The 23306-nt window shown below is 44.1% G+C and overlaps 2 protein-coding genes across 2 annotated transcripts; both read right to left on the reverse strand.

Annotated features, from left to right (window-relative positions):
- Positions 1 to 11259: 11259 nt before the first annotated feature.
- On the reverse strand, positions 11260 to 12714 carry LOC121163548 (putative exonuclease GOR). Its single transcript, XM_040991084.1, has one exon. It carries the CDS (start codon positions 12712 to 12714, stop codon positions 11260 to 11262), a length of 1455 nt encoding a protein of 484 aa, XP_040847018.1.
- A 4143-nt stretch (positions 12715 to 16857) lies between these two features.
- Positions 16858 to 18312, reverse strand: LOC121163549 (putative exonuclease GOR). The gene has a single exon (XM_040991085.1). It carries the CDS (start codon positions 18310 to 18312, stop codon positions 16858 to 16860), a length of 1455 nt encoding a protein of 484 aa, XP_040847019.1.
- Positions 18313 to 23306: the final 4994 nt, after the last annotated feature.

Here is a 23306-nt window from a genome sequence, read left to right on the forward strand (position 1 = left end):
CCCTGCTTATAGCCTGAAAAAACAATGGAGAATGACTCAAATCCTTGGACCGTCGCACAAACGTGGAAGGCCTGGAGGAAGCTCCTGCTTCGGATCATCCCAGCTCGAGCCATTGCAGCCATTTGGGGGCGTGAACAAGCAGAGGGAAGATCTCTGTATCGCCTTTTCTCAATAAATCAGTTTTTCATTTAAAAAATGAAACAAATATTTTTTCAAAAGATATGCAAGTGGCCAATAAATTAACAAAGACACGTTCAAACCCATTAATCTAAGAAGTGCAGAATAAAAACACTGTAAATATCATTACATACTTATTAGAATTATTAAGCTATGATCACGGCATGACAGTTTTAAAAAAACAGTTCGGTAGTTTCTACTAAAATTCAGCGAACACTTTTCTTCCCAGAAAGTCATATAATTACCTAAGAAAAATCTTAGAACAACCCAAAAGTGAACAACAGGTGAATATAAAAGCAACTACTGAAATAGCCATAAATAGCATACTACTCAATAATATATAAAGTAATGGACTACTCATATATACACAGGAAGAATGAATCTGAAAACTAATGTTTAGTGATAGAAATAAACATAGAAGAATAATAAGCTGGGCCCAGCACAGTAGCCTAGAGGCTAAAGTCGTCACCTTGTACATGCTGGGATCCCATATGGAAGCCAGTTCTAATCCCAGTCGCCGTCTTCCCATCCACCTCTCTGTTTGCAGTCTGGGAAAGCAGGTGAGGATGGTCCAAGGTCTTGGGACCCTGCACCCATGTGGGAGACCCAGAAGAGGATCCTGACTTTGGATCAGAGCACTGGCCATCACGGCCACTTGGGGAGTGAATCAACAGGTGGAAGATCTTCCCTTGTGTCTCTGCTCCACTCTGTATATCTTTCAATTAAAAATAAATAAATCACTTCACTTATATGAACTTCTAGATAAGACAAAATTCATCCATAATGTCAGAAGACAGATCAGTATTTGCCAGAAGCCAGGGAGATGGAGACGAAATTTGCAAAGGATCATGAAGGATCAATAAAAGCATTTTCGGGCCCAGCACAGTAGTTTAGCGGCTGAAGTCCTTGCCTTGAATGTGTCGGGATCCCATATGGGTGTTGGTCCTTATCTCGGCAGCCCCACTTCCCATCCAGCTCATTGCTTGTCACCTGGGAAAGCAGTCAAAGATAGCCAGAACCTTGGCACCCTGCACCCACATGGGAAAACTGGAAGAGCTTCTGGCTCCTAGCTTCAGATTGGCTCAGCTCCAGCCTTTGTGGCCACTTTGGGAGTGAACCATCTGACAGATCATCTTCTCTGTCTCTCCTCCTCACTGTATACCTGCCTTTCCACTAAAGGTAAATAACTCTTTAAACAAAAATAAATAAATAAAAGCATTTTCCTCCTTGATTGTGGCTCATTGGACCGTATGATTAAAATTGATGTGTTTGAATTGTAAAGAAAGACAAAAGATGAAGTTGAGGTAATAGAGATTAAAATCTTCATAATTCTCATGAACTAAGAATTGCAGAAGCAAATGAGCAACTGACTCTCCCCTGCCCTTTAATAATTTGCTTTTGGGCCTAAATTAGTAAAGCTTGAATAGCCTTCTTTAATAAAGTGATCTAATGCCAAAACATTCTATATTTTCATTATTTAAGTGCTACTTATTAACAAGTTAACTCAATTTATAAACAGTCTATCTATATGGACCAAAAATAAAATGGTACTCACATGGAGCACATTTGGTCCAGTAGCTAACCTGTTAACATATCTGCTTCTCTGGTTCCAATGTGGTATCTTCCGCTCCTCACTCATACTACCTAAGGCAAACACTGAAAGGAGGCAGGAATGGTTGGCTTCCTGTCACCCACATGGGAGACCTAGAATGGGTTCCCACATCCCAGCTTGAGCCTTGACCCAGGACTGGCCAGACAAAGCCAGCAAATAACAATGCATCCTCTCTTTCAAATAGCAAAAAAAATTAGTAATAATGCCAACTTAAACGGAGAGTGACAAGTTTCAGACCAGTTGTAGCCTTTGCTTTTTTCTACTGGGCTATTTCACTATTAGCTAAAGAATCCATTGACTAATTAAATGAATACACATAGTTATACAGCACATAAGCTTTCTGTGAAGGACAGACCAGATTGCAATGGAGGTGAAAGTGACGGTCTTGTGACGATGCAATCATTGTTGTGTGGCGCATAGCTCACGTGCTTGTGGTAATGCTTACGTAAACAAATTTACACTTAGTCAAACAAAAAGATAGCACATATAACTACACACGGTATATGATACTTGATAATGATAACAAATGACTTATGTGCTTACCACATGTGTTTTTATTATTATTTTTAGATGGCGTTAGATCTACCCATAAAAAAAATTTATTGTAAAATAGTATACCATAATACATGTTTACAGATTTCGTTTATTGCATCAAGAGGCCTTGTCAAGCGATTGACTGATATCATCTAAGTTTGTGAACCTTCCACAATGATAAAATTACATAATGACATATTTCTCATGTTCATGTGATTAAGTGATGCATGAATATACTAGTTTATGATATATTCCAGATTTTTGCATAGATACTAAGACCACCCAAAAAGATAAACACTGGCTCTGACCTGAAAATGTGTTCAACTGAGAAGCAAAAAATACACAGAGAAAAGAACAATAAATATTACAATCACAAAACTTACTCCTGATTCATTTATATATATTTAAATCATGGGAAAACTGCAATAAATGAACGTCTTTCTGCGGCATCCAGCTTCTAATGTGTGTACTTTCGGTGGGTCCCTAAAGATTCTGTATTTAATGCTTCCAGGTAATTTGGTTCAAGTACTAGGATTGGAGAACTACTCACATAAGACTTTATGGGAGCAGCAAGGTTTACTAAAGCCAGTAGAGAACAACCTATTCAGAGAAGTGCTGATTGAACTAAAGAATGAATACGAGTTACCTGACAAATGCCAGATAGAGAATTACATTCTCAAAAAGGAAGGAGCTATAGAAATGAGAGTAAATTAAAAGATGGGTGTTAGCAATGGAGACTGTCAGATGGTTAAGAGTTGAAAATCACTTAATCAAGTCAAGTTGGTATTTCAGGGGATTTAGTCAGACCAGAGACTCCCTTAGTATCACAGAGTTAGTGGCTTAGTTTTTCTCTTCCATTAATGGTTTATCTGGGTTCTTATCCCATATGTCCAACCCAAGAAATAGCCTTATGTTGGGCACCCTTTAGAAATATCTTTCAACTCTTTGGTTCAGTTCATAAATCAATATTGTACTAATTATCCTGAACCCACTCCCTTTTTCCATTTCTTCCAAACTCTCAACATTTGTACTCAGTTTTCTGCTCAGTTTCAATAATGAAAACAGACAATCTTGTCATCTTTCTTGAATGAGGTGTGCCCTCAACCTTTGCACCCTTTTTGTTCCAGCCATCAGTGCAAGATCACTCCAAAGCTCTCTAGTGGTCACTTCCCCCCAAAAGGCTTTCATTCCCAACCCTTGCTGGATATTGGGATAACTAGATGAGTGTAATTTTTTTTAAATTAAGTTTAAAGATGTAGATCTTTGGACACACACAAAAGATGTTATACCTTTAAATATTTAAAGAGAGTTCTACAGTGAGCTCACTTGGAAGGCATTTATTTTGGCTGAGTTGAATCATAATTTAAAACACAGATTGACTTTTATGATCCCTCTATCTTGAAACTATGTATGTGAAAAAGAATATACACAATACAGGTACTTCACAGGCTTGGCTTAGCCAAGATAATATTTCAGGGCTATTTTTAAAATATTAAGTTTTTATTTCTTTTCAGAATTGATATTTGTTAAAGGACTTTACACTTGCCAAGGGTGCTCCAATGATAAGTACTTTTTTTGTGCTGGTAAATGACAAAAAAAATCTACTGACTAAAAGATAATGCCTAAAGCAGTTTTATGAGGTGTGTCGATTGACGCAAGCTTTATCTTGGCTTGAGAAAATCTTCTTGGGAGGTATTGGGTAATTATTCCTTCAGTTTACGGAATACCTAAAATTACCTCAAATATTGACTAATAATTTTAGTCTTGCTCCTGATCATGATTCTTTTGTAAAAGCTTTCTCTACCTTCCATCTCCACCCTGTTCTTCCCTCTCTGAAACTCTCCAAGCCCTTTGCTTGTATCTTCCCTTCCACTTTAGGCTTTCCAACTCAGAATTCTGTTAGAATATCAAAACACAAGCTCAGTCACACAGGAAATTTTTGAACTCAGATAAAAGCAATTAGAATGGGGTACAACATATAAACCTTCAATGCATCAGAATAGAAGCTCCTGAATTCTGTGTGTGGAAAGAGAAATTGCCCTCGTTCCTCTCTGATAATAAGATATTTTGTTGATCAGTTTTATACTCAGTATATTTTTCAAAGTGGAACATGTATTTATAGAAACCTGCAAAGTGCCTAGATTGTCGCAGAAACCATAAAATATAAAAATTGCCCAACTACTGCCTCAAAATCAAAAGCAAAGCAAGGAAGCTGGCATTTGGCCTAGCAGCTAAGACTTTCCACAGCAGAGTGCTTTAGCTGGGTCCCTAGCCCTGTCACCAGCTTCCACTTTCCTCCTGAGTCAGATGCTGGGTGGCAGCAGTCATGGGTCAAGGACTTGAGCCCTTACCACTCATAAGAAACCTGGATTGAATTCCTGACTTCAGCATTTGGTCCTGGTTCAATCCTGGCCATCACATACCCTTGGGGAATAAAATAATAGATGAAACATCCTCTCTCTCTCTCTCTCTCTCTCTCTCTCTCTCCCTCCTTCCCTCCCTCCCTCCCTCCTTTCCTCCCTCTTTCTCTCTCTCTCTCATTCACTTCCTTCCTCCATCTCAAATAATTACTTTAAAAAAATAAGAAGAAATAAGGGAAGAATTAGGAAGTTGTAAATGAATGCATCCATGGAATACAGGACAAAGTTTTGCTTTTCCCTAAGTAAAGCACAACTAAGTATCAGCAAATTTAGACTTTGCAAGCTAGGTTGGTGTTATTATGAATTATATTTAGGAATCTTGTAAGACTCTATAAAATCAGAAAACAGTAAGAATTTTCGCAAAGCCTCTCATAAAGGGTGTTTGGTTTCACTTCACTAGAGCTTAATAAGGAAAAAACTGAGTTCAAATTTATTTTTGCTGTGCCTGTATCCTACAGCTACACTATTTTTGCTAGGGAAAAAGAGCCGATTGGAGCAGCTGAAAGAAGGAAATACAGTCCTACAACATTTCAGCTTAGTGATTCTTCATTGCCCTGCTGTGCATATCACTGGAACCACATCATCCTACAAAACCAACAAATCGATTTGTCAGGAAGATGTTACTGCAACATCTTGGTTTTGCAACATTTGGTTTTCATCTCTTTTGTATGTGGTTTGGGAACTAACGTTCTGAAGTCCCATCTATCTGGCAGTAACGAATGATGTCTACACCTGCAGAGAGTTAGCGAGAAGTAAAAAGACCTCGCTCTGGGACCAAATTTCTGGAAATAAATCAACATGAATAAAGCTGTGCAACCCCAAGTTTCATTCACAGTCAGGACTATCAGGGAGAAATCCTAACTCTTGTGGTATAGTGCCTGAACCTTCAATAGCAAAAACCAGAAACTACGATGTAATCTGAGATCATTTGGTACTTCATGGAAAGCTACTGTAATTTCTGCGTTTTTTAAAATGATAATCAGAAATTATATCAGACTCATTTTGTTAGCCTCTTTCCCATAGCCGTAATAAAAAAACTGGAGGGTGGGTAACTCATAAAGAAAAGAGGTTAATATAGTTCACAGTGTTGGAGGTTCCTGGGCACGCTGCCTGCAAGAACTCAGCTCTGGTGAGTGTCTCCGACGGATGGCCTCACACTGGCAGGAGCAGATGTAAAAGAAAGAGATCACGTGGCAAGATAGGAAACTGGAGAGCAGGAAGGGGGCCAAGCTTGCTGTTTTATAACAACCATCTCTCTCCTTTTGTGTGACCAGTATTCCCAATGGCTATCACTTCACCTCGGATCCACCTCTTAAAGGTTCTACCATCAGCAGCACACTGAAGACCAAGATGCCAATGCACAAACTCCTGGGTGACACACCCAAAATAGAGCACCCATTTCCACTACTAGGATTCTGATGAGACAGTTCCTTGTTTCGGACAGGCTCAACTCCAGCTGTTGCGGTCACGTGGGCGCAAACCAGCAGATAGAAGATCTCTGTCTCTCCTCTGTCTCTGTAACTCTACCTTTCCAAAATTAATTAATTAATTAATTAAATTTAAAAATGAATAAAACTATGCAGCCCACAGGAGCAGGGCAAATATACGAGAATTATGATGAGGAAAACTGAGTCGTTACCCTGGCTTACTGTTATAGCTTTGAATTTTCTTTTTTTTTTTAATTTTAGATGATGTTTACATAGTCAATCATGGTGGAAAGGATCTAGGATTAGAGAGAAGAGGCTGTGGTTGTTGTTTCCAAGCTTTCTATTTCTTCTTCCCATTTCTTCAGGAGGGGGCAGATAAGGGGGATAGGCTATACCCAGCCTCCCAACCATCCCAGTTCCCGAGGATGGGGAAAGACCACCTGATATCAACCCAGGGCTACAATATGGCACATCGCTCTGAGGGTTCTGCCCAGGTGGATGCAATCGTTTTGAAGTGCTGTGGGTCTCGCCAATCTGTGGGTGAGGAATCCCTTCCAAGGTCCACTGGCTGACACATTAACCTTATAATCTCCAATCGCCCAGATATTTGCTGTCATCGTTTGGCTGGGGTAGTTTTCCATGTGTTTTGTTCTTCATTCTCTGCTATGGTATCAGATATCCTCTGTAGGCCCCAATGATCTAGTATGTTCTCCAAATGCACCATGATCTGCCATCCAGTACTCCATCCTCTACATTGAGGACCAGTTCTCTTAGTTGGGATAGTGGCCCTGAGCCAGGCAACATAGGCCAAACCAGACTCCTCCCCACACCCCAGGGGCTCACGAATCCAGCACCCATTGTACAGGTAGGCCCACAGCTCCGGGCCAGAGAGTCAGAAGCCAAAATAATGAGATTAACTTCTACCCAGTCACTTCAAGAAGGCATTCCCGGGCCCAGCGGCGTGGCCTAGTAGCTAAAGTCCTCGCCTTGAACACACTGGGATCCCATATGGGCACCAACAGCTCCACTTCCCATCCAGCTCCCTGCTTGTGGCCTGGGAAAGCAGTCGAGGACCGCCCAAGGCCCTGGGACCCTGCACCCGCGTGGAGACCCGAAAGAAGTTCCTGGTTCCTGGCTTTGGATCAGCATAGCATCGGCCGTTGCGCTCACTTAGGGAGTGAATCATCAGATGGGAGATCTTCCTCTCTGTCTCTCCTCCTCTCTGTATATCTGATTTTGTAATGAAAATAAAATAAATCTTATTTTTTTTTTTTAAAAAAGAGGGCATTCCCATATGATTATGAGCCCAGGAGTTTCCCCTCCAGACAAACACACACACCAACCTTGGAGGTAGGGATGGGCAAATTCTGGTTCCTGGCCTTTTACCTTAGAATCTGTGAGCTCTTGGACCAGCACTATGGCTCAGTGGTTAATCCTCTACCTGCAAGTGCCGACATTCCATACAGATGGCGGTTCATGTCCTAGCTGTTCTGCTGCCAATCTAGTTCCTTGCTCCATAGCCTGGGAAATCAGCAGAGAACAGCTCAAAGTCCTGACACCACCCCATCATGGGAGTCTGGAAAAAGATCCTGGCTCTTCACTCTGTATCAGCTCACCTCTTACATTAGTCATTAGTGGACTGAACCAACACGAGGAAGATTTTTTTCCATTTTCCATATTTATATGAAAATAATTCATTTGTCCTGCTAAATACATTATTTATTGTACAAATACTGCACAAGAACTTTTTTTAAAAAAATGTGTTTGCATAATTTTTTTTTAATTTTCTTTTCTCTTCAAAAGAATCCATGCATTGTGGTTCAGAAATTTTTGCAGGCTACAAGGGCTGGATGTGTAAATCACTGAATTTCACAAAGATAAAACTGACATCAATTTACAAACTCCATTTTGAGGGCAATATAGGAGTTAATTTACTTGCTTTTCTTCTTCTTTTTTTAACCAATTGCTAAATTTCTTTATTTTATACCTTGATGTGCGTTTACTCTGAAAAATAATACATCACAACACTTAAGACGTGTTCAGGAAGGTGTTTGTTTCGTTTAGTTTTGTATTTTGTTTTTACCCCACTTGGATTAAAGAACTTAGAAAATCATCACTACCATTAGTCCCTTGTTCACAGCTACTGTGACTTTACCAACGGGACACTGCATGTAGGCATTTCAGAAGAGAGAGCTTGGGCCTGGTGAGGTAGCTTAGCAGCTAAAGCCCTCATCTTGCACGCTCCGGAATCCCACAGGGGTGTTGGTTTTAATCTTGACAGGCCTGTTTCACATCCAGCTCTATGCTTGTGGCCTGGACAAGCAGTCAAGGATGGAACAACGCAATTAGATCGCGCATCTGTAAGGGGACCAGAGAACTTTGTAGCTCCTCGCTTTGGATCAGTGCAGCACCAGCCATTGCACTCACTTGAGGAGCGAATGATCGACACAAGACTTTATCTCTGTCTCTCCTCCTCTCTGTATATCTGACTTTGCAATAAAAATAAATAAATCTTTTTAAAAAAGAAGAAGAAGAAGTAAGTGCTTGTTCTCAACATCGGCTTTCCTCTGAGTCTCATTTTGGTGTGTGTGTGCCATGTGTGGGCCAAGCATGTCTTGTATATATTTGTGTATGTGTGTGTCTCATATATGTCTCAAGTATGCATTTCTGTGTCTCCTGTGATTCTGTGCTTATTGTCTCCTGTGTGTGCCTCTGGGTGTAATTGTGTGTGGTATGTGTGTGTTTCTCTTTGTGTGCGTTTGCGTGCTCTGTGCATTTGTGTGTGTGTGTGTTTGTGCATCTGTGTGTTTGTGTGTGTGTGCTTAGGTGTGTGTGTGTGTGTGTGTGAGAGAGAGAGAGAGCTCACGTGTGTACACAAGGCCAATCTTCAGGCTTATGGCTTTGGGGACATTTTCTCAATTTACTACAGAATAGAACTGGAGAATCAGCAACATCGTCAGAAACGGACCCGCCTGCTTCTCACCGATCATCGACTTGGATCCCAACAGGTTCCACCAGTGTCCAGCTAGGGCGTTGTCACAGGCTTCAGGCTCACGGAGTGCTTAGGGTCCTTTGCTCATTCTGTCCATTTGTCATCAGATTGGTCGTATTGTTCAAATAGACCTCATCCTGTCAAATGCCGGAGCAGGCCGCTGCTTCCTTCATCTCGGAATCGCGCTCTGGCGGCTTTTCCATGTGACTCTTTGTAAACAGCTGTGTGTGGCTGGGGTACTCTGTGGCCTTAGGGACACACTTCAATAGCAGAAGGATGGGTTTATGGTTGTTAGAATATAGGGGAAAATACTGGGACAGAATGGCTATTGGGAAGGGTAGATGGAGAAATCCCTGAGCTTTAAGGAACTGCATCCTAAAAATATTTTTTAAAAACATCAAAATAATAAAATTTAAAAAAAATAAATTGTGAGCTCTGTGGTCTTGGGTCAGTTGTTAAACACGAAAATGCTCATTGTCCTGCAGTTGAATGTATGACTTAGGACACTAAATATCTCAGGATTCTTGGGAAGATTAAGTCTATTCATTGAGTACTTAGACTGGAACTAACACAGAGTCAGTTTTCCAGAATAGCTGAGGATTATTGTTAATCATAAGAACTTTAGCCGCTAGGCCATGGAGCTGGGCCCATATAGGTTAAATTTGCTCCTGATTCTGGAGACACACACAGCTACACAGGCTCTAGGAAAGCCCCCTCACCGCACACCTCTGTGCCTGTGGGTTCTCTCCCTCCCCAGGATTCAATAATGGTACCACACCCCGACGGCCAAGACCACACCCCGACGGCCAAACCCAATCCTTTCCAAAGGCTTACAGAGTGACCTGACTCAGTTGCAGCCCTCTTAGCCCCAGAGCATAGGATGCTGAGGGCTAAATCCTGCATCAGCTCAAGGAAACCAAATCAGGATCCTATCACAGCACACACAAAGCCAGGGGGCCCTGGGTACTGAACTCCACCCCATTCATCCATTTAACCAATGTTCATTGAACACCTACTCTGCATGAAGTGCTAGACTAATCATTTGCAAACCAAAGCAAAGGGAAAGTTCTCCCAGATATCCCATTGTCTCCATGGTGCTACCTTAATGCCCTTACGTAGGCCCAGTCCTCTGGTGCTCTGGGCCATTTAGTCACACGTGGCTACTGAGCTCCCGATCTAAGTCTAATTCATTTCCCAACCCTTATCAAAGTCAAGCAAAAACACACAGAGGAATCATCAATACAATCATTTTATTTGTGCATAAAATGTAAGAATATAATCGGACACACATGCTTAGTTGGGGAGGGGGCATTGCTCTGGTATATTCAGAGAATAAAATTGTTAGGGGGCATTGATCAAAGAATAATCAAAGAATACACTAAGAAAACTAAATGTTAGAGGTTTTATAAGAAAAAGAACATTAGGTAAGAGACGTTTGACCAGTATCTTCACATTCCTGAGAGCCGCTGGGCTCTAAGCAGAGGCAGTTTCTGTATAAAGTCAGTCTTCAGTCCGGGTTGGCAGTCTCATCACTCGAGAGTCCAAATAGTCTTGCGGAGAAGGCCGACTTGTTTCGTTGTGCTGATTCTATGAAATCGCCTCAGGAGCAGGTGATCTGGACATGGGAATTTCTTTCCTCCCACAGCTTCTCCATTCGAGTGGAATGACTGTGACAGACGGCAATTCTGCGTGCTGAATCTTCAGATCTCCAAGAGGAAAGGCAGCACAGAGGACTTGTGCAAGTCGTCACCAATAATCACAATGAAAACTATTGCAAATGAAGTCCGAATGAGCGGAAGTCAGGCCTCTCGAAATGAGTTTCGGTGGCCAAACACGGAGGGGCCTCCTGGGGCTGGGGGTAGGTAGTTCAAACCTGTCCCAGTCTTGCAGCCGGTGGAATCAGCAATCTCCACCAAGAGCAGAGATGTGTAAGAGAGAAGACATGAGGATAGACCCAAGGAGCCAATGTAGGGGAGCTCAAGACTCCAGGGTCGGAGGCACTGTTTTGTCCCCTCGCATGCCAGGAGGTTCCTTCCGTTTCTCTTAGTTGGCCGTATTCCGGCAAGGCGAAAAGGAGTTCCAGGCAAGACCAGGGCTTCAGGGTCCCAGGCCGGAATTGTCATTCTTGTTGGCATCTTGCAGGATTTTGCAATAGACCAGGCTCAAGCAGGAGCGGGCATCCTCGCAAGAGTCATGCCCACGCTCGTGGTTTTGGATGGTCTTGTGGAGGTAGCTGGCCGCGAGATCGCGGAGGGAGCGCTTGAGCTGCAGGCCCAGATGATGCGGGAAAAGCACAGCCGTGTCCACTACCGTGTGGTGAATGAGCTTCAGGGCCAGCAGGTCACTCTGCAAGCTGTGCCCCACAAGGATGGTGTCGGCGCTGAAGAGGCTCAGCAGCACGGCCTGGACATCGCCAAGTGTGAGGTTGGTGCAGGCGAGGTCGGCCTCGGTCACCCCAGAAAACCTGGTGTTATAATCCACGATCTCGTTTTCGGGCTTGACGAAAGCATCAAACACGAGTCGCATGTGGGCATCCACCACGGTGACCCGTGTCAGTTCCAGGCCCAGCGTGGTGTAAGACATCTCACAGTCCACGGCATAGATGCCCGGCTGGGCGGGATGAGACCGCACTTTGTCCTTGGTCTTCACGAAGCCCCGGAGATTTTCCTTCCGGCCGTCTTGGACATGGCGCTTGGCCACCTGGCAGCCGACCGAGCCCACCGGGGCCCAGCAGCACAGGTGGCGCGTTTTCCAGCCGCTGGCCGCATGGGCGGACTGCAGCCGGCCCCAGTGGAAGCGACACTCCTCGTCTTGGATGCTGTGGCCCGAGGGCAGCACTGGGTACCCGGTGCCACAGCGGCAGCAGACGCGCAGCCAAGGGTCCTCGGGCGGCATCTTGTGTCGCTTGCTCAAGAGGATGGCGTTCCCTGAGTACTTGGGGTGTGGAAAGGGGTAGCCGTTCTCCTTGAGCTGATCCTCCGTGAGCTGGTAGCGGCTGAAGAGGTCGTACAAGGAGACACTGCAGGCGCTGGGCCAGGCGCTGGGCGCTAGATCCCTGGGCCTCCAGAGGGTGTCCACGGCCCTACCGCCGCCGGAGTCTGCGTGGTCCATTCTCTCGCCGCGCCTGCGATTGTAAGCCACGACCTTCTCCCTGGCTTCCTGCTTCCAAAGGCTGGAATGGAGACATCGCTGGAAGCCCAGTGGACGCTGGCGGCCGCTGGAGCAGACTTCACTTTTGGAGGCTGCAGATAGGATGGGTTTCTTGACATTGCAAGAGGCTGTGCTGGACGCGATTGGCCTGCAGGCCACGGTGGTGACTGTGGGCATCTTCTCTGTGCGAGTGCACGCCTTGGGTGCCCACAGGTCTGCCTTAGGGATGACAAATGTGGGGTCCTGGACGCGTGTCTCAGTCATCGTGACCCAGCCCCTCGAGGCAGGGGTGGAAGAGGAGGGCGCGAAAGCCTTGCTGGAGCAAGCAGCAGGTGCAATGGTCCTCTGGAATTCCTGGTATCCCAGCGGGAAGGAACGGGATGCGGTGGCTCTCTTACCCATCCTGCCTCTGAGCCTGCAAGCGTCGCCGGCACAAGACTGGGCTCCTTTGGCCCTTCCTTATATAGGCAGGGCCTGTATGTAGATCAGGGTGGGGCGTAATCCAATTTCCTTTGAATTATTATCGGTAATCAATCTCCAAAATTGCTGACATCTCTTTCCCAGAGATGGGTGTGGCCACTGAGCCGCAGACACCTTACCATCTCACTACCACAACCGTTACTGCCACGACACTCCAGAAAAATAAATCCAGGCTTTCGGTTGACGGAATTTTTGCCAAAAATCACATGACACAACATGGGCCGAGCAGGGCGGCCCCCTGCTGGTTTTTTGGGGTCCGCTTTTAGGGTTGTTCTTCCTTGCTGGCTGGAAGAACAACCCCACCCCTTCCCAACCCCTGTGGGCTCTTCGAGGCAGGATGTTGGCAGTATCTGCTGCCGTCCCAGATGTTGAAAAAAGTTGAATTCATGCACAAGAGGGCACAGGTGAACACAGCTGTTTTCTGCAGGTGGAGTTGGCAGGTAGGGCCTGTGAGAATCGTGCTGAAAACCTCAACTTTTTTTGCCCCCTCATCTTGCAAAATCAAGGTAAGTTTGAAAAGGAAGTTAGTAAAATTACAAGGCAATTCCTTAGGAGCTCTAGACAAATTGAAGGCGGTGACAGTATCAAGGAAGTAGGCTCTCTAGTTGTCAAAAACCTAGTTTAGGTGAAGTTTTAGAGAAACCTGAAAAGATCAAGATGTAAACCCTGCTTTCTCATCATCCATACAAATTGACCTAAATTCCTAGGGATAACAAGGAGAAAAGTTAACCTGATCAAAGACACCAGTAGCCAAAAAAAAAAAAAAAAAGTCAAAGTTTGGTTTAAAAAACATGAATGAATTTACAATTGATAATGGACTTGGATTAATAAAATGGCAATGGAATGGCATTTGCTGTGTGCCTCCCAATTGAAGAAGAAAAGCAGTCTGAACAAAAAAAAATGTATACCCCGTATGTTTACTATGAAAGTATTTACACTATTAAGTCAATAAGACTTATATGCACATGCAAGAATACAAAAATAACACAAGATTTTATAGAACATAATGCCAAAAGTAGATTATATAATTCAATGAATTCACAGTCAAAAGCGAAAGCGAACAGAGTTGTCCAGATTTACTGAGAAAGATTGTTCTAAAAAGAAAGAAAGAAAGAAGTGTGACATGATAGAGATGCACACGAAGTTTGGGTGAAAACATAATGGGCCTAATGGTTAAGCACTGAGTGAGGATAAGGAGCCTGAATAATTACAGACATGTCCTTGATAATAAAGAATCTCTGGGTCCCGGCGCGGTGGCACAAGTGGTTAAGGTCCTCGCCTTGCACGCCTGGGATCCCATATGGGCGCCGGTTCTAATCCCGGCAGCCCTGCTTCCCTTCCAGCTCCCTGCCTGTGGCCCGGGAAAGCAGCAGAGGACGGCCCAAGGCTTTGGGACCCTGCACCCGCGTGGGAGACCCGGAAGAGGCTCCTGCTTCGGATTGGCATAGCATCGCCGTTGTGCTCACTGAGGGAGGGAATCATCGGACGGAAGATCTTCCTTTCTGTCTCTCCTCTTCTCTGTATATCTGACTTTGCAATAAAAATAAATAAATCTTAAAAAAAGAAAAAGAAGAAGAAGAAGAAATAGCTTGTTCTCAACATCGGCTTTCCTCTGACTCTCATTCTGGTGTGTGTGTGTGTGTGTGTCTCAAGTGTGTATTTGTGTGTCATTTGTGTGTTGTGTGCTTATTGTCTTGTGTGTGTTTGTGCTTCGTGTGTGCTTGTGTGTGTCTCATGTGTGTTTGTGTGTGTGTGCATTTCTGTGTGTGCATTTGTGTGTGTGCATTTGTGTTTGTGTGTGTGTGTGTGTGTGTGTGTGTGTGTGTGAGAGAGAGAGCTCACGTGTGTACACAAGGCCAATCTTCAGGCTTATGGCTTTGGGGACATTTTCTCAATTTACTACAGAATAGAACTGGAGAATCAGCAACATCGTCAGAAACGGACCCGCCTGCTTCTCACCGATCATCGACTTGGATCCCAACAGGTTCCACCAGTGTCCAGCTAGGGCGTTGTCACAGGCTTCAGGCTCACGGAGTGCTTAGGGTCCTTTGCTCATTCTGTCCATTTGTCATCAGATTGGTCGTATTGTTCAAATAGACCTCATCCTGTCAAATGCCGGAGCAGGCCGCTGCTTCCTTCATCTCGGAATCGCGCTCTGGCGGCTTTTCCATGTGACTCTTTGTAAACAGCTGTGTGTGGCTGGGGTACTCTGTGGCCTTAGGGACACACTTCAATAGCAGAAGGATGGGTTTATGGTTGTTAGAATATAGGGGAAAATACTGGGACAGAATGGGTGTTGGGAAGGGTAGATGGAGAAATCCCTGAGCTTTAAGGAACTGCATCCTAAAAATATTTTTTAAAAACATCAAAATAATAAAATTTAAAAAAAATAAATTGTGAGCTCTGTGGTCTTGGGTCAGTTGTTAAACACGAAAATGCTCATTGTCCTGCAGTTGAATGTATGACTTAGGACACTAAATATCTCAGGATTCTTGGGAAGATTAAGTCTATTCATTGAGTACTTAGACTGGAACTAACACAGAGTCAGTTTTCCAGAATAGCTGAGGATTATTGTTAATCATAAGAACTTTAGCCGCTAGGCCATGGAGCTGGGCCCATATAGGTTAAATTTGCTCCTGATTCTGGAGACACACACAGCTACACAGGCTCTAGGAAAGCCCCCTCACCGCACACCTCTGTGCCTGTGGGTTCTCTCCCTCCCCAGGATTCAATAATGGTACCACACCCCGACGGCCAAGACCACACCCCGACGGCCAAACCCAATCCTTTCCAAAGGCTTACAGAGTGACCTGACTCAGTTGCAGCCCTCTTAGCCCCAGAGCATAGGATGCTGAGGGCTAAATCCTGCATCAGCTCAAGGAAACCAAATCAGGATCCTATCACAGCACACACAAAGCCAGGGGGCCCTGGGTACTGAACTCCACCCCATTCATCCTTTTAACCAATGTTCATTGAACACCTACTCTGCATGAAGTGCTAGACTAATCATTTGCAAACCAAAGCAAAGGAAAAGTTCTCCCAGATATCCCATTGTCTCCATGGTGCTACCTTAATGCCCTTACGTAGGCCCAGTCCTCTGGTGCTCTGGGCCATTTAGTCACACGTGGCTACTGAGCTTCCGATCTAAGTCTAATTCATTCCCCAACCCTTATCAAAGTCAAGCAAAAACACACAGAGCAATCATCAATACAATCATTTTATTTGTGCATAAAATGTAAGAATATAATCGGACACACATGCTTAGTTGGGGAGGGGGCATTGCTCTGGTATATTCAGAGAATAAAATTGTTAGGGGGCATTGATCAAAGAATAATCAAAGAATACACTAAGAAAAATAAATGTTAGAGGTTTTATAAGAAAAAGAACATTAGGTAAGAGACGTTTGACCAGTATCTTCACATTCCTGAGAGCCGCTGGGCTCTAAGCAGAGGCAGTTTCTGTATAAAGTCAGTCTTCAGTCCGGGTTGGCAGTCTCATCACTCGAGAGTCCAAATAGTCTTGCGGAGAAGGCCGACTTGTTTCGTTGTGCTGATTCTATGAAATCGCCTCAGGAGCAGGTGATCTGGACATGGGAATTTCTTTCCTCCCACAGCTTCTCCATTCGAGTGGAATGACTGTGACAGACGGCAATTCTGCGTGCTGAATCTTCAGATCTCCAAGAGGAAAGGCAGCACAGAGGACTTGTGCAAGTCGTCACCAATAATCACAATGAAAACGATTGCAAATGAAGTCCGAATGAGCGGAAGTCAGGTCTCTCAAAAGGAGTTTCGGTGGCCAAACACGGAGGGGCCTCCTGGGGCTGGGGGTAGGTAGTTCAAACCTGTCCCAGTCTTGCAGCCGGTGGAATCAGCAATCTCCACCAAGAGCAGAGATGTGTAAGAGAGAAGACATGAGGATAGACCCAAGGAGCCAATGTAGGGGAGCTCAAGACTCCAGGGTCGGAGGCACTGTTTTGTCCCCTCGCATGCCAGGAGGTCCCTTCCGTTTCTCTTAGTTGGCCGTATTCCGGCAAGGCGAAAAGGAGTTCCAGGCAAGACCAGGGCTTCAGGGTCCCAGGCCGGAATTGTCATTCTTGTTGGCATCTTGCAGGATTTTGCAATAGACCAGGCTCAAGCAGGAGCGGGCATCCTCGCAAGAGTCATGCCCACGCTCGTGGTTTTGGATGGTCTTGTGGAGGTAGCTGGCCGCGAGATCGCGGAGGGAGCGCTTGAGCTGCAGGCCCAGATGATGCGGGAAAAGCACAGCCGTGTCCACTACCGTGTGGTGAATGAGCTTCAGGGCCAGCAGGTCACTCTGCAAGCTGTGCCCCACAAGGATGGTGTCGGCGCTGAAGAGGCTCAGCAGCACGGCCTGGACATCGCCAAGTGTGAGGTTGGTGCAGGCGAGGTCGGCCTCGGTCACCCCAGAGAACCTGGTGTTATAATCCACGATCTCGTTTTCGGGCTTGACGAAAGCATCAAACACGAGTCGCATGTGGGCATCCACCACGGTGACCCGTGTCAGTTCCAGGCCCAGCGTGGTGTAAGACATCTCACAGTCCACGGCATAGATGCCCGGCTGGGCGGGATGAGACCGCACTTTGTCCTTGGTCTTCACGAAGCCCCGGAGATTTTCCTTCCGGCCGTCTTGGACATGGCGCTTGGCCACCTGGCAGCCGACCGAGCCCACCGGGGCCCAGCAGCACAGGTGGCGCGTTTTCCAGCCGCTGGCCGCATGGGCGGACTGCAGCCGGCCCCAGTGGAAGCGACACTCCTCGTCTTGGATGCTGTGGCCCGAGGGCAGCACTGGGTACCCGGTGCCACAGCGGCAGCAGACGCGCAGCCAAGGGTCCTCGGGCGGTATCTTGTGTCGCTTGCTCAAGAGGATGGCGTTCCCCGAGTACTTGGGGTGTGGAAAGGGGTAGCCGTTCTCCTTGAGCTGATCCTCCGTGAGCTGGTAGCGGCTGAAGAGGTCGTACAAGGAGACACTGCAGGCGCTGGGCCAGGCGCTGGGCGCTAGATCCCTGGGCCTCCAGAGGGTGTCCACGGCCCTACCGCCGCCGGAGTCTGCGTGGTCCATTCTCTCGCCGCGCCTGCGATTGTAAGCCACGACCTTCTCCCTGGCTTCCTGCTTCCAAAGGCTGGAATGGAGACATCGCTGGAAGCCCAGTGGACGCTGGCGGCCGCTGGAGCAGACTTCACTTTTGGAGGCTGCAGATAGGATGGGTTTCTTGACATTGCAAGAGGCTGTGCTGGACGCGATTGGCCTGCAGGCCACGGTGGTGACTGTGGGCATCTTCTCTGTGCGAGTGCACGCCTTGGGTGCCCACAGGTCTGCCTTAGGGATGACAAATGTGGGGTCCTGGACGCGTGTCTCAGCCATCGTGACCCAGCCCCTCGAGGCAGGGGTGGAAGAGGAGGGCGCGAAAGCCTTGCTGGAGCAAGCAGCAGGTGCAATGGTCCTCTGGAATTCCTGGTATCCCAGCGGGAAGGAACGGGATGCGGTGGCTCTCTTACCCATCCTGCCTCTGAGCCTGCAAGCGTCGCCGGCACAAGACTGGGCTCCTTTGGCCCTTCCTTATATAGGCAGGGCCTGTATGTAGATCAGGGTGGGGCGTAATCCAATTTCCTTTGAATTATTATCGGTAATCAATCTCCAAAATTGCGGACATCTCTTTCCCAGAGATGGGTGTGGCCACTGAGCCGCAGACACCTTACCATCTCACTACCACAACCGTTACTGCCACGACACTCCAGAAAAACAAATCCAGGCTTTCGGTTGACGGAATTTTTGCCAAAAATCACATGACACAACATGGGCCGAGCAGGGCGGCCCCCTGCTGGTTTTTTGGGGTCCGCTTTTAGGGTTGTTCTTCCTTGCTGGCTGGAAGAACAACCCCACCCCTTCCCAACCCCTGTGGGCTCTTCGAGGCAGGATGTTGGCAGTATCTGCTGCCGTCCCAGATGTTGAAAAAAGTTGAATTCATGCACAAGAGGGCACAGGTGAACACAGCTGTTTTCTGCAGGTGGAGTTGGCAGGTAGGGCCTGTGAGAATCGTGCTGAAAACCTCAACTTTTTTTTCCCCCTCATCTTGCAAAATCAAGGTAAGTTTGAAAAGGAAGTTAGTAAAATTACAAGGCAATTCCTTAGGAGCTCTAGACAAATTGAAGGCGGTGACAGTATCAAGGAAGTAGGCTCTCTAGTTGTCAAAAACCTAGTTTAGGTGAAGTTTTAGAGAAACCTGAAAAGATCAAGATGTAAACCCTGCTTTCTCATCATCCATACAAATTGACCTAAATTCCTAGGGATAACAAGGAGAAAAGTTAACCTGATCAAAGAAACCAGTAGCCAAAAAAAAAAAAAAAAAGTCAAAGTTTGGTTTAAAAAACATGAATGAATTTACAATTGATAATGGACTTGGATTAATAAAATGGCAATGGAATGGCATTTGCTGTGTGCCTCCCAATTGAAGAAGAAAAGCAGTCTGAACAAAAAAAATGTATACCCCGTATGTTTACTATGAAAGTATTTACACTATTAAGTCAATAAGACTTATATGCACATGCAATAATACAAAAATAACACAAGATTTTATAGAACATAATGCCAAAAGTAGATTATATAATTCAATGAATTCACAGTCAAAAGCGAAAGCGAACAGAGTTGTCCAGATTTACTGAGAAAGATTGTTTTAAAAAGAAAGAAAGAAAGAAAGAAGTGTGACATGGTAGAGATGTACACGAAGTTTGGGTGAAAACATAATGGGCCTAATGGTTAAGTACTGAGGATAAGGAGCCTGAATGATTACAGACATGTCCTTGATAATAAAGAATCCCTGAATTCTAGTTTAGGAATGTTTTCCTTAAATCATGTAATCACTATGTTTTTTCTGTTTGCACATAGATGTGCAACACTCACCTCTAAGCTTACCTTCAGGTCAATTCTACAGAGTTTTGAAGCAGGAAATTTGTTCTCATTAAAAGCAAAGCCCAGCTGACTATTGCCAACAGGAGACACACCTCACCAACAAAAAACAACAGAAACTATATCTCAAGGATTTTGATTTTTTTATTTGTCTTTCTTCCATACAGCTTTTTTTCCTCATATTAAATTCTTTGCTGATTCATAGGTAATACAGTAACATCATCTTATTCAAGAAGGTTCTTATATTTTTTCTTTTTTATTTATTCAGCCACACATTAGCCCTTCCATAATATGTTCTTTAACTTCATGGCGTTGTAAATGTGTATATTTCTTCCTGTTTTTGATTTTATTTTGTGGCTTTCTATTTAAGGGATGTGTAGTAACTGTATGTCCAAGGGCACAATGCAGTATGCATCGACTTCCAGATGAAAGATGGACTCCCAATGAGACTGTTAAATGTATCTCGACAGTAGGATGCTGGATTCTCTGCCATTGTCCATGTCTGCAACGATGGGCTTATGACTGCTTATGAAGAACCATACTATTGTGATTGGGGAGGGAAGAAGCGAAATCCCAGAGCCTATGGAACTGTTTCAGTAAATAATAATAGAAAAAAAAAAGGAAAGAAAGAAAGACAACAAATTATTTGGACACAATTGTCATTAATAAACTTAAATTTATGCTTCATTGTTTCATTCTCACCAGAATCAAAACATATTTGCCAAGTTCCTCATAAATAATTTTTTAATATTCCAGATAAATCTTTTAACTAACAAGGAAGTCTTACTCCTTTTTGTGTATTACAAATGCATTATAAGCTCTTCTTTCTATATTTGAAAATTCATTTGGCTACAGTGACTCATCTATCTCCGTTATTCAGGTTAGAAGCCTCTTTGTCTACCTTTATCCTTTTCATTTTCTTCATTTAATTCATTTCCACGTATGGAATGTGAAAGCAATTTTACTTTAACAACTCAACATCCCTTGGATCAACCACTTTGCTTTATACGTGTGTCTGAATTCAGCTTTGTGACCATTTCACATTGTTCCAGGAATTTTCCCCCAAAGTCACATAATCAATGGGATTACTTTTCCAAGTTAATACAATACTAAGGCTTCAAAACTCTGAGATTATCTTTGCTAAATTAAATCACATGAATCATCTGAGCTCTTCCTATTGCAGCCACTGAAGGAGTGAAATGGCAGATGAAAGATCTTTGTTTCTTTTCTGTCTCTTCTCCATCACTCTGAGTCTCAATAAAAAACAAATTTAAAAAATATTTATTTTGTTTATTTGAAAGGTAAAGTGACAGAGCAATAAGACAGGGGGTAGAAAGAGAGCTTTTCATCTACCAGTTACTGTTCTGGTTTTCTACTTCTTATCTAGCTTCCTGCTAATGGCCTGGGAAAGCAGTGCAGGGGGCAGAAGGCCATGGTGCCCTGCCCACATATGGCAGATCCCAGAGGAGGCCCCTGACTCCTGGCTTTGGACTGGCCCAGCTCTGGCCATTGCAACCATTTGTGGAGTGAACCAGCAGATGGAAGCTATCATTGTCTCTCCCCCTATTTCACTGTAATTCTGAATTTCAAATAAAAAGAAATAAATCGTCAAAAAATCGAGAAAAAAATGAATACTTTTCTGGATATTTATTGCTTACAAAAACTTGACCACGAAGATGTAGAAAACTTAAGCCAACCAAAATACAGATTGAATCAGTGATCAAGTATCCCAACAAAGACAAGCCCATAAATTGATGACTCCTTGTTAAATGCTACCAGATGCACCAATCAGTTGCTGCAGTCAGGGCTCATCTAGAGCAGAGCCAGGGAGCCTAATAATTCACCCAGGTCTCCTATGTGGGCAGCAGCAGTCTGGTTGTCACCACTTGGCCCAAATTTCACTACCTGCCAGGCAAAAACATTGGCAGAGAACTGGATTGAAAGCAGAACAGCCAGGACTTGAACTGTTAAGCAGTTATAAACACCAGCGATGGAGAGACTGCCGGGATCTTAAGGAAAGAAGAAAAAAATTGCATGGTGTAACTCTTCAGGAGCCTTGAGGGAAGGAGAGACAAGAGGCAGGTGCAACATATACAATGTTATCTTTAGATGTTGTTGAGCCTGTCCAAAGACCTTTGACTGAGCACTCTGCATGTGTCTGTGCAAAACAGGCTACTCACATGGTACATCAATTCCCAGCTGGCTGTTCCCATACTGACTTCGTAGTGGCTACATTAGCCTGCAGTTCCACCCCCCAGTGCAGCAGAGTACCTTTAGCCCACATCCACACCAGCAGCTGTTGTTGGTAGATTTCCAAACACAGGCTTCTCTCATCAGAGTTAGGCGGAACCTCAATGTGGTTTTTATTTCATTTCCCTGATAACTATGGAGACTTCCTGACTGTAGGAGCAGGACACCATTGTTCCTGTCACTGAAGGATTCTTCTTCAATGTGAGATGAGAACCAGAATTGCCTTGTTGTCTCACAACACCAGCATTGTAGGCAGTGGCTTAATATGTTATGCCTCAGTGCTGACCCTGTAAATCTGTTTGCTTTTTCTGGTCTGGACAGTCTGTGTCAGTGACGAAAGTGGTATTGTGAAGTTTTCCACTATGATTGTGTATTACATCTCTCCATTGAGATCCAATAATGTTTTATAACACTGGGTGCTCTTGCATTGATTTATGCATATATACATTACAATATACATTACAATCATATCTTGTTGAATGGATCCTTTCATAAGTAAATGACTTTCTCATATTTTTGTCTAACAGTTTTTCTACTATAGGCATAGTTACTCCAACTCACTTTTGGTTTCCATTGTAAGGAATGACTTTTTTCCATTCTTTCCCTTTCACAGACTGTGTATGTATTTATGAAGTGAGTTTCCTTTACTTTCTTGCTCTTACTATCCATTCAACCGGTCTGTGTCTTTCCTTTGGAAGATTTTGTCATTTCATATTTTATATTATAAAAAGTAGTGACTTAGTAACGGCATTTAAAAACTGTTAGCTGGCAAGTATTCTGGAGCTGATAAATCTTTAGGAACCAATTTTTCTCTAATTTTCTGGTCTTTCAGTTTGCTGAAATCTTTCCTGTTAGCTTTCTCATTCCCTTAACTTTTATCATTCCCTTCATATTACATTTTTTTTTACTACTTCAGAATTTCAGCTTTTCCATCATCACTTTGGTTCTGATACAATAAATCTTTTCTTCCCCATATATTCCTGACTCTGTTTTCTAACTGCATGCTTTCAGCTTAAATTTCCTGAGATATCTCAGAGAATAAACCCAGTGAAAATACAAAATTTATCTATGTATCCTGTAGATTTTCTTTACATAGCCTGAAGTATTTCAGTGTTTTTAATAATTTCTGCATTAAAAATCTGTGTACATTGAACCATGAGAAAATAAAGGCATCACTACTTCATCCACTCATATGGACAATATTGGGTTGTTTGGCATCATAATTCCTGCTATAAATTTATAGGCATATATCATTTTATTTTGTGCTTCACAGATACTGCAATTTCTACAAATTAGAGAAATTCTTTCCTGCTTCATGAGCAGTGGATGTTTTACCACCA

Source organism: Ochotona curzoniae, unplaced genomic scaffold (assembly GCF_017591425.1).
Source record: "Ochotona curzoniae isolate NIBS_2020 unplaced genomic scaffold, NIBS_Ocur_1.0 contig_64, whole genome shotgun sequence".
NCBI classification, from domain to species: Eukaryota; Metazoa; Chordata; class Mammalia; order Lagomorpha; family Ochotonidae; genus Ochotona; species Ochotona curzoniae.

What these genes read in the sequence shown, in the direction of transcription:
- LOC121163548 (XM_040991084.1), bottom strand. Translation starts at nt 12,714, where the DNA reads ATGGGTAAGAGAGCCACCGCATCCCGTTCCTTCCCGCTGGGATACCAG.
- LOC121163549 (XM_040991085.1), bottom strand. Translation starts at nt 18,312, where the DNA reads ATGGGTAAGAGAGCCACCGCATCCCGTTCCTTCCCGCTGGGATACCAG.